The 11907-nt window shown below is 40.5% G+C and overlaps 1 protein-coding gene across 1 annotated transcript; it reads right to left on the reverse strand.

Annotated features, from left to right (window-relative positions):
- Window positions 1-627: 627 nt before the first annotated feature.
- On the reverse strand, window positions 628-11379 carry LOC121605156 (regulator of G-protein signaling 5-like). The gene is made up of 5 exons (XM_041934952.1): window positions 11252-11379; window positions 10353-10466; window positions 9429-9490; window positions 5773-5939; window positions 628-4276 (listed from the first exon to the last, which is right to left on the reverse strand). The coding sequence occupies exons 1-5, from the start codon at window positions 11293-11295 to the stop codon at window positions 4112-4114; spliced, it is 552 nt and encodes a 183-aa protein (XP_041790886.1). The 5' UTR covers window positions 11296-11379; the 3' UTR covers window positions 628-4111.
- Between the last annotated feature and the right edge of the window lie 528 nt (window positions 11380-11907).

Genomic DNA, 11907 nt, shown 5'->3' on the forward strand with positions numbered 1-11907 from the left:
TCAATTCAAATTTGGAGCAACTTTGGGGAGAAAATCAAAAAGAGGGTATCCATTTATTTTTTGGTTCGCAAATGAACAACACTAAGCATCCACAGCCATCTGTGAGGGTGCACTTAGATTTAGCATTGTTTTTGAGCTGTTTTGAGCTTAATGCTAATCTGCATGCTAACAAGCTAATGTCGTGATAGCAGGATAACTGTAAAAATATCTAATGTGTTCATCAGCTTGGTTTAGCAGCTGAAACACATTGATCTACAGGTGGTGTTAACGCGCCAAGATATTTAAGTGCTCCATCAAAGGCGGGGTAGAAGAAGAGTGCTAGCACAGCAACGAGCCCTAGATTCAAAATCTGCTTAAATAAATGACTTTTTAAATGTTCTGTGAGTAAAGATATGCACTCGACACCTTTCTCACAGCTTAATGATACACACAATGAGTAACACATTCGTCAGTACTAAAATAACAAATGGATTTTGTGGCGTCTGCTTTGGTTTTCTTTTGCAGAGTCTGTTCTAGTTTTTCATTGCAGTCTTAAAGGCTCAATCATTAGGTGTGTCTTATGCACACATGTTTTATGAATAGGTATCTAATGAAGAAAAACAAAGTGACAATTGAAAGTCAGGCGTTTCTTCATTTATAGCAGTGAAAAGACTGAGAAGAGTCCTTGCCAGCTCTCCATTCAAAGAATCGCGGTTTCCATTGTCGTATGTAAGAATAACTTAGACACAATTGCTTGTAAAGAGTTGATATTTACAGGTAAAATAAATACATCTTCAGGAATTGTATGCATATATATTTTTATGTGGTCGACTCCAAAACGTACATGCAAGGCTACATCAAATAATGCATACTTAGCACTGTTAAAGCCCTTATTGATTTTTCCGTGACGTAATTGTTGACTTACAAGCACTTCAGTTTGCGACACCAGACTGGCCAATCTGTGCCATGATAAACACTCGTCAGTGCTGTTTAGAAACAAATCTCTTAGATTTTCTTTAGATTTGTGGGTCGTTCCAATGCCCTGAAGTTACACATTCAAAAATTCAGTGAAGAAGTTCGAAAAGTATGTCCCTCCTGATCAATAGCGTTTGTACTTTTTCAGATTAGTGTGGAATAGTTGGATATTAATGAACAATAAGGGCTTAAAAAGTGCTGAAAAACTATATAACAATATTCTTGTGTTGGTTAAGACATATATGCTTTTTTTCAATATAAAGCATTAAAGAGTAAATATAATCACACTTTATGATTACTACATTCAACTAAATGTGTATATTTAGGACACCTCAACATCGCACACCGACACCGAATCCACCATCACATCCGTCTACGTCTCAGCTTAGTGTAAATTAGGTGATTACCAGTGTTTCATTACAGTGTGTGGTAGTGAATAATAACTTGTGGCTGTAAGTGTGGAGTGTTAACCTGGAAAGTAAGTACATAAAGAAAGTGAAAGGTATATGTACGTGTGAGATTGCAATGCCGATATTTCCTTCGATGACTTTAAACTTTGATTTTAGACTTTAAATATGATATGTTCCATGGCTTGTAATTAAAAAGCCCATAACAAAATGATTCTCAATGATCAGTGTTGGCATTCTCTAGTGCTGAAACCATGCAAGTTCGGTCTCCCATGTTTTTTTATTGGAGCATTAGCACTAAAACCAGATATTCTTAGTAACTCAGCATGCATACATGCAACTTTGGTATTATCACATGGGAAACAGACCTTTCTCTGTTAAAATCACGGCTATGTTCGCTTCTTTTTCTGACATTCCCTCCTACTTGATTTTCCCATCTTAGCAACTTGCAGTTTAGTGGCAGCCAAGGAGCTCGACCACTGGGCCAACCAGCCAGCACTGTTCTCAAGGATGTCTCTCACAGGATGCATCGCAACAAAAAGGGTTTGGTGAAAATCCAAGCTTACTGTGTATGTGAGTGTGAGAGAGTGGAGGAGACAAAAGGAGTGTTATGCAATAATGATTAGTCATGCAATGATAATGGAGGAGGGTCCACTCTGTTACAAGTTATTTTGTTAAAATGACAAAATATTTGATCCTCGCTGGAAATGATTCAACGGCTCCACTAATTGAAACAGCCAGCTGTCAGTCTATTTAGAGTTTTCCCAATGGTTTTCTCTCATAAACAGGAAAGGTTTTTAGGGTCATATTAATTCCAGGCACTCAGAATGGCACTAATACCTTTTAGTCTTCTTGGGAAAACCACAAAGCACTTAAATATCACTCTGACGTCTGTCTCAATGAGACTTTTATGTCTGCGGCAAGGGAATGAGAGCCAAAACTGGCCACTGTATTGTTATCAGAGGATTTAACATTTCTGTGCACTTAAGGGGAATGTTTTTGGGGTCAAAACTGCAGAATGCTTTGCATTAATTTCATATTTTAACTTGGTTTATTTTGATGTAGTTCATAACATGACCTTTAGCGAATGTTTGCTTTCTATTGAAAAGAATCCACATGGCCAACATCGATGAGCTAGGCGGTCGCATGGAGTGTTGATGACATGACACAGACCAAAAGGGGAGTAAAGTTGAATAAAGTTAATTTGTAATATAAATATAAGAAAATATTATAATGAAGAGATTAATCCCTTCAATGGATTTCTGGCCTGGGGCACCAAAGTAGCAAAAAACGGTCGTGCATTAAAACTAATTTATACTTGTGTGTTTTTTGCTTTGCTACCTAAGGTGTACTGTAGGTATGCGATGCCACTTCTCAGGCTGTGTGAACACTGCAACACTGTTATTGGTCTACTTGGGATGCTTTGTGGATTTTTCAGATCAGATATTGTTTGTTGATAGTGAAGGCAATATTGAGCAGGCCAAAGAAGGACTAGAAAGCCCTTGGAGTCTGCAGAATGCATGGGAGCCAATGGGGTCATGTTGACACGAAACCATACACCTGACTAGGCGGGTCTGGCAAAGTTGCAACAATATCTTTGATGCACAAGTGTACACACCTGTGCATGTTGTCAGATATTGTTTTCACGGGCTCGTTCCATGAACACTTGGCATGCATCCAGAAGCTGATGAACTGACTTCATGGCCGAGTTGAAAAGACCGAGCTGTGTGTTCTTCATACAAACACATTGTTGTTTGTTTTGACAACCTGTTATCATGCCAAGGCGTGCAATACAGTGCAGTGTCACGTTTTGCCTGGCCAAGGCATGAAAAGGACACGTTCTCATCCGCGGTCAAGCATCAATAATAAATATGCAACGTCCTGTTAGTTTTTCAAATTAAAGCTGGCTGAGAATCATGTCAGGTGACGGTCGCAGTTTTGCTAGCTTTAGGCACCAAAAGTACTTAGTTAAGTTTAGATTAAAGAAAAGATCATGGTTTAGCTTAATTTTGCTTTTGCAATTGCTTCTTCCGTAGAACAATCAACAGTGGCAACTGGTTTCACATGGGAATTGAACCCAGGTCTCCTGTGGGAGGGTCCTGTGTGTTCGGCAGGTGTGCATTGACCTCCAACCATTGGTGGACTTTGTTGCCCTGCATACTCTCTTTGTCCTCTCTGCACCTTCATACACTTTTTGCGCCTTTGTGAAGCAAAACACAACACTGACACACTCTCCTCTAGTGGAACAGCAGGTCAACTGCACACTTTGGCATGAAACTGGGCTGGTTTGGATGTGGATCTTGTTTCTGTGTGTACATTTGTGTGTGTGTGTGTGTGTGTGTTCCTGTTCTTCTACCTTTGTGTGTGAACCAGGCTATTTTTGACAAATGAGGAAAGGAATGATTGGAAGGTCTTCACTAGTATAGAAGTTCAAGAATGTGAGTGTGTGTGTCCGTGTGTGTGTGTGTGTGTGTGTGTGTGTGTTGGGTGGGGAGGTAAGGCATTTTCAAAAGGCAGTCTTTCCCTTTAGTTACATTTGAAGTAGAATTTGGAAATCTAATTTTCTCACCCTTCGTGTTTTGGATATTTTGTAAAATAAAAGTCTCCGCTTCTTGAGCTGTCTTACACAAACGTAGTTTATTTAGAAATATTTAATTAAAAAAGTAGTTTCCTGTTATTTTCATGTTAACTAACTGCTGTTTGAAACCTCCCCGCCCCCCCACCCCAGCTCCTCAGACTCCCGCTCAGACTTAGTTGACCAGGAGCTCCTGGTACTGCTCAGACCGGAGGAAACGACCGAAGGAGTCCTTCTCCATCAGGGCATAGATCCTCTTCTGGGCCAGGTCAAAGGTCGCAGGGGAGAGATCCACCAGGTTCCTCAGGGTCACATCCTTGGTGAAGTGGTCAATGTTCACCTGTGGTGGGAGGATGAGAGAAGATTAAAAAGTGTTAATAAATCTGAAATCTGATGCTGTAGGTGTATGCAGAAATGTGCTGTCCACAGGAGAGGGCCCAGGATTAAAGAGAAAGAGGAAGATGATGATTCATCCACTGCTTATTTTAACCAGCCAGTTGTTCTGTTTATTCCAAATGAAATATAAACATAAACTACATCCAGTCCTGCGTGCAAGAGGATTATTCCTAAGAAAAGATGAACCAGAGACTTGATGTTTACAACAAGCACTTTAAGCAAGTCAGAGACTGATTGCAATTGCTGAGCTGTAATACATTTAGCTCTATAAAGGGGATAAAAATGACTTAAATGGTAATATTTTTGGCCATTTTTCTGACTTGTTTATCATGGAGAGAGATGACAGAAATGAGGGGAGAGAGGTGGGGAATGACATGTGACAGAGGCTCCAAGCTGTGGGCACTGCACCTCAACCCCTGTTGCCGGGCCAGGACCCCAAATGAAGCTCCTTTCAAGAGTCGGACTTATTCATGTGTGAGCAGTGGAAGGCCATTTGGTGTGGTTGTAGCTACTACTGCTTCATTATGTTTTCAACATCCAACCGCTGTCCTTTCTTCAAATAAAACCCTTCAGATCATTTGAATGCATCGGCCGTAAAAAGTGTGGATGTGTGTGTGTGCTCCCGAGCTGTTCGGTGGCGTGCAGAGCCTCGGTGCGTTCTCTGGCTGTGACCTCATCTGTTTACCCTGCCTGTATTTCTCCTCTGCAGCAGTCGCCCCAGCCTTTTTGGTTTGGGACCACTTCCAAAATGAAACAAAACAAAAAAAAACAAACAATGCCGAGTCAGGGGCCCATTGTCATGTTTCAGATGTCAGCAGCTAAACTTCTCAGATGGTTTATTTTAAATGGCTTTTTGAGATCCGTCATCATTTCTCTCCCACTCATCATCATCATCTCACGACCCCTCAGATCTATCTTCTTCCTTCGATGGGGCGTGTCCCCTCGTTCACTGATTGGATAAAGGCTTTCCTCTTCATTCTCCTTTGTTTTAAATACACTCTCAGCTGTTCGGGAGTGAAACCTTGAGTAAAATTCTGTCTATATTACCCATCGTACCCTGTTGACAGAAGCCCTGCTTTCATTGGCACCATACTGAAGAGACCTTCAGGATTGTGGTTTCAGCATCAGTTCTTGGCACATTTAGAAAGCTATGTCTCTGCATATATTAAACTGCTTTGCAACTGGGGTTAGTTGTGGCAGTGCAGACTTGGCACAGAATTGCGGTTTTTAAAAAGGAGTGGTCTGAACATGTCCATGCACTATATTATCTTTCAAGTCAGATATTGTTGCCGGCTTAATGGATGAAGCAATTTCCATGACATTCATTTAATATTAAATGAAATATTGGCACCCCTCATGGAAAGCCAGCTACATGTGATTAACTTGATGATCTCTTCCTAGTCCATGTGGAGCTCAGCTCATACAAAGGGGGCCCCTGACCTCTCTAGGTCCCTCAGACTGGATGAAGTCTTCGTAAATCTTCTTGGCCTTGGCGGCCATCTTCACAGGGTTCTTGGTCTTCTTGAAATCCTCGCAGGACATCCAGAACTCAATATTCTCGTCACTGAACTCAGACTGCAGGAAGCTACGGAAAGCAGTCAGACCATCTGGTTGAGAGAGGAGGGGTGGGGCGAGAGAGAGAGATGTAGTCACAGCGTGTGTAATAGAATATAGAGCAATAAATAATAAGAGGCCTGTGTTCATGCATTCATTTTAAAGTCAATGTTAAGTCAAAGTTAAAGTCAAAACGCATTGAGAACGAGCCTATGTGTCACTTTTCCATTAAAGTCACAATGACAGTCTAACTAAAACTTAATTTCCTGTAGCCCTTCAAATTCACACACAATATTAAATGCGCATCTTTTTTTCCCCTGTTAATAACACAATAATACATTTGCCATTTTATTTTATTGTATAGACCGTAAATACCGAAATATTCATGAGTCAATCCTTGAGTAAAAATGACAGATTGGTCCATAAAAATGTGCTTTCATTCATTTCCCCCCCTGTGGTGAGAGATAAAAAGGAAAATGACCCTCAGAACACCAAAGTATTGTCAGGCCATCTGTCTGCCTCCCTAGATTAACAGCTTTCATCAACGCCGGCTGGTATAATTGTTGTTTTTAGACAGAGCGCGAGAGTAAAAAGGACTTAAATGTGAGTCACAGCCTGATGTTTTGTTATCTTTATCGCTGCCTGGACAATGTTGGACTGTTTAAAACAGGCACCAGAGCTGTGTATTCTATGTAATAAATCATGAAACTGTTAAGAAACTTTATTAGAGAATCAGCTCGTCAGAAGACCTCAATGACAAAACAAGCAGTAAAATCCATCTGTGATGGAGCGCACGCTTCTTCCTGAGCATCATTACTTTCCATGTCACACCTGTTTTCCAGAAGTGACGCTCGCGACCCTCGCATAGCAGACGGCAATGGCTCTTTCCATTACAGTCCTGTCATGTTTGAATAAGGCCATTACAGAACATGTCTGTAACAGACAACTTGGCCCCAAAAGCCATTATTTTAACAGGTGGGAAATGAAAGGAAAGCACAAATAACATTCTAAAGATGGCATATTCTCCAAAGGTTAATGATTTTTACTGAAGAAAGTGTCATGAGATGAAATCATTTGTGTTGTCTATTGTTTTTTAGTAGCTTACCAAAACCTTTCCAGATGGACAGAGATCAGAAAAAGGCGGAACATAAAGGGAGTGATTATAGATATAAAAATACATTTGGTCAAAATAATTAAACTAAACTTCAATCTTCGTAGAAAAAAAAAAAACTTCCTATCTTTCATTTGGACAAATATAATAGCACAAAATAAGGATCCAAAGTAAGGATTGATAAAACAAGCACTGATTTAAATGAAACCCAGTGTAACGAGCCTGAAAAAGCTCCCATTGTCTGAACGAGCATGTGCTGTACATGATAAGCATTCTGCTGTGGCCTCGGCCTTTTATCTGCAATCTAGAGGGCTAGTTTGGTTCAAAATAGCACTGAGCCTCAATCAAGCTGCAGCTTTTTGTTTCTTTTCCTTGTACCTTCGGCACAAGGACACACAAAAAGAGGAGCACACACGCACAGGCACTGATGACAAGCTGTTTGTGTTTCAGAGCTGCAACAATCAGCAGAAAATGGAGCCTCATGTTTGTTTGTTTTTCATGCATTTAGGACTTTTTAAATAATTTCTGGCATATTTCCTTTCTTGTATAATTAACTTTGTCTGGTAAATTTAATTAACTTCACCGAACTCATCAGCTGAACAAGCTGTGTAACGTTTCAAATAACAAAATACTCAAACACTGCAATAATTGAAAACTGAACAGATATCAAATGGAAAATTAAATTAATTTTTCTTCAAGCGCAGTCTTATTTTTGAGAGGAATAGTGCATTATTTATTTCTGGTTGCATACTATATGATGAATTCTGAGATTTTGCAGGGGGGGAGTGCTATATCTGAGGGGTGATAAGTCACCGAGAGTCCCATGGGAATTAACAAAGGAGAAGCCATAAAGAATAATGTTAATGTAAAATCTCATGTAAATAATCATGGCACAGCAGTTTGCAGCAACCATGCAATAAATCAACGCTGGCGCAATGATTTGGACTTCTCCCTGGAGATGTTACCATAACACCGGTAACCTCCGTGGACACACAGACGCATACACACATTAATGCCGGCATGCAAACACAGGAGAAACATTCATCTTCCTGCCCCAGACTGTGCTGAAGGAGCTACTTAGAAGGGTCTTTTACCACCTACGGAGCCCTGCAGAGAAAACGTTTCTCCGTTCACGTCAGCTGGTCACGAACATCTGTACGTGGCTCTGCTTTCATGCACAGGGGCTACTTAAGTGACTTATTAGCAGTAGAGTTTACACGTACCGCTAAATACCATTAGCCATTAGAGTTAATCATCAGTCTTGCTGGCTCTCAGGCGTTCTGTGCACTTTGTGAAGTAAACTGGGGAGCCAGAGGTTGGTTTCTGGTATGTATGGTGGTTGTAAATGTGTTATCCTCCACCATGAGCAATGTTAACATTTTTCTCAGTCACCTACAGTTGAAACTATCATAAGGTAATCTCGCCTCCTGCAAATTTTGATTCTGGCAGTTTTAAATGAGCACAGTGTTTTCTTGGAGAATGGTGAACTTGGATGACTTCATGTATCTTATTAAGGAAATGCAACTCAAGTGTTGCTAGGCTGCGATAGGGCGACTCAAACCACTCGAGGAGATACGTTTTTTTGGTGTGAGGGATGCCAAGATGACGAAACCCCAATCAGCCTCTAATACAGAAAGTGATCTGAATGCTTAATAATCTAGTAAAGTCAAACTGTAACAGAATGAAGACCACAGCTTTGAACAGCATGAAATAATCGTCGTCCCAGTGTTTGGCTGTGAGGAGCAGAGATACTGCAGAGTTTAAGTAACAGGCTGCGGTGTGTGTAACAAGTGAAATGTGTTCCATCTTTGGATTTTAACAAGGAGTTTTCTTGTTGTGGCGAACCAACTGAACATCCTTCAGCTGTGTGCAAACCCTTGTGCTGAAACAGCAACATTATCAAAAGAAGGAAAGATGGTCAGTTTAGCAAACTGCAAGACGTTACATGTGCGATGTGTTTCAGGAAATCATTTAAAGCCACGTTATTATTTTTTTTTAAACTGACAGGTGGGTTTAAAGGGTTTTTAGAGTAATGTGATGTAGTTTATTTGCTGAAGAATATACACTCTAAGATTAAAAATGGTAAAATCTTAAGAAAGTTCTTTATTATTGTTTTATAGATACAAGGTGTTAGAATTTCATCAGTCACGTCACTCTATGGACAAAACACACTGAATCTGAAGCTCTGCAGCTCCTCAGTATCTCACAGTTCATTAAGTCTGAGGGATTCAGTGAAATCCCAACGTTGGCCTGCACTGCTGGGAGAAAAAACTGTCACCCCACAAGGTGTATCCCTACATGTTAGGCTTAAGACTTGTTTCTTTGGGTTAAGGCTAGCAAGCATCCAGGGACTGATGCAATGCCACCTACAGTAACCAACACAAATAAGTGATGAGTGTGAGAGGGACAGAGTGAGAATGGGTAGACCTACAGCTGTTGTTCAGGACTTTGTCCAGACTCTCACGCCACTGAGCAGCCTCCTCGGGAACAGGCCTGCGCACAAAATACCTCAGTTTAGTCAGGAAGCTTCAGCAAAACTGGGTGCAGTGTCCCAACAATGACAAGCAAACAGAATTTTACTCCTCTCTTTGATACGCAATGTGGAGGACTGCAGAAAGTAAGAAGCTATTTAAGTAAGTTACTGCACTGGAAATACACTATAATGATGATTTAGGCACTTGTGAAGACAAATTTAATAACAAGAAGCTTCTGAGAAACCCCTTTCATAGTCTCTCCCAAATTGCTAAACAGCCTTTGTGATTTCAACCATGAATATGATGTATAGATTTTACTGTTAGCAAACATCATGTCATCTATATAAACACTACAGAGAATAAACTGTTTGTCACTGCTTCTGAATATCATAATCCAACAGAATATTGGAATTTTGCAAAGCAAAATCAAGCCTCGTCTAAAGCCTCATGACTTTTCTTCATACTGCACTGGGTGTTGTTCTAGGTTAAAATATTCTGCATTTATTAATCCATTTTTTCGACGACACAGGTTCCATCATGTCGAAAGGAAAAACCAAAAGCAGGACAATATTGCATAGTTTCCTTGTATGGTATAACAAGAATAAATAAAAGAACTGCAAAGCAGCTCAGCATCTAATACATAATTCATCTCTAGCCCAGTCTTTTCAGGGTAATACCTCATAAAATGGAAGCATCTAAAGCTTTATACCATCTAACAGCGTCATCTGAGCCCAGTCAGTGTCTGGAGAGGTTTAATCTCCCGTTTGATCCTGCGCCTGCTCGGGACTCTGCTCCGCCACTCTCCCATCAGTTCTCTGCTTAACACAAACATTCTCCACCTCCACAGACATTCATCTCCCCGAGACGACGCACAGACTCACTTCTGCAGCTTCTCCGGCTTCTTCTCCGGCTTCTCGGGGTAGGGGATGATGAGGTCGATGGCATTTTCCGGCTTCTGCAGTAAAACTCCCAATTTCGACTTGATCTCCTTGGCCCTGGGTGACAGAACGCAGAAGAGGAGGACAGCTTGTGTGACAAAGTCTTTGTTTTAACTTGTATTTATACAAGACGCTGAAGTTACATTTCTAAATATGTCAGCTGGCTGATTAATCATATTTAAAACTCAACTTGCTCCAGAAAAGGCAATAGAAGGGTTATAAAATAAAACCAAATGAAATATTCTAATGACATTTACTTCTTTTTACACTGAGTTACAGCAGTGTTATTGAGCTACAGCAGTTAGACTTTGTCTTGAAATTCTCATATTCACACGTCATGTATTCAGTTTTGAAGTGGGAATTAAAAAAAAGTTACATTGACGGTTTTGTATCTGAATCGAGAACTAAATCTGAACAGCATTACATTTTAACACCAACACTAACAAAGTGTTGTAGTAACGTTTTGATTGGTGTAAACTTGAGTGATCCGCATAAACCAAAAGCCCAAAAACCATTCAAGTTATCCTAAAAACTGTCATTACGCAGATGAAACTGTTCTTCAGGTTAAAAGGTCTGCTCATAAAGGATTTCCAGGTAACATGGATTCATTTCAGAAGGTAAAAAGGTCACATGATGAACTTTAAGGTCTTTCAGATGGAAACTCCTGCTCTGAGAGTGACATGGATTTCTATAAAATTTCTATTTTTTTTTCTTTTTAAATCTATTCTGACACAGTAAAGTCAGAGCCACAAGGAAGTATACTGAAGCTTGTCGGGATCTAAACCACATCAGAACAAACACACTTTTAAGACAAGACAAGAACGTGATGATGCAGGTCTCACCTTTCAAGGCAGGTTTGGGGTAAAGCGGCTAATCCTTTACACATTGTCGGTTGCGGCGCTTAAAGAGTGAATTCAGTCTTCCTGTTAGCCCACTGCGAGTCTCAGAGCCCCGTTCGCTTTCTGACTCTGGCTTTCAGCACATGGGGAGCTTTATACAGACGTCCTTTGGGCTTTGGGCCAACAGCTAAGCCAATCAGACTGGAATGTGTTCAGCACGGGCAGCGTGGCTGAGGAAGGGTGGGCTTTCAGATGTGAACGGCTGTTCGCTTTGAGGTTTCAATTAAACAACAGGTCCAACAATTATGGGCACTTATTTCAGACCTAAAGTGCATTTTCTAAATATATGATACTTGGTGCCTGAGGACATTACTTTAAGATATATAAACCTCTCAAATGTTTGGTTTGTCTAAAACACAAGCAGCTCTGCAAGAAGTTTGGCTAGTTTAAACAGTGTTACACTTAAATTTAAGTCCACAACGAAGGAATAAGATTATGACTTCTCATCCAAGGGGCTTCTTCAGTTCTAAGTGACTGGTCCTGAGTCTCGGGTATTCAACCCCTGTGGAGTCGTTATCATGGCCGTTGTGTAGGCAGTTGTTCGAGCTGTTGAGACCACACCTGTCTGGAGTATCTGATAAATGCTGGAGGACTTTCGA

Source organism: Chelmon rostratus, chromosome 4 (assembly GCF_017976325.1).
Source record: "Chelmon rostratus isolate fCheRos1 chromosome 4, fCheRos1.pri, whole genome shotgun sequence".
NCBI lineage: Eukaryota > Metazoa > Chordata > Actinopteri > Chaetodontiformes > Chaetodontidae > Chelmon > Chelmon rostratus.

Bases quoted from the DNA above. Each gene is read 5' to 3' on its own strand.
- LOC121605156 (XM_041934952.1), bottom strand. From the start codon at position 11,295: ATGTGTAAAGGATTAGCCGCTTTACCCCAAACCTGCCTTGAAAG. The intron at 9,491-10,352 runs GTGAGTCTGTGC...TTTTGTGCGCAG, and splicing joins AAGCCGGAGAAGCTGCAGAA to GCCTGTTCCCGAGGAGGCTG. The intron at 5,940-9,428 runs GTAGGTCTACCC...TCTCTCAACCAG, and splicing joins CAAAGTCCTGAACAACAGCT to ATGGTCTGACTGCTTTCCGT.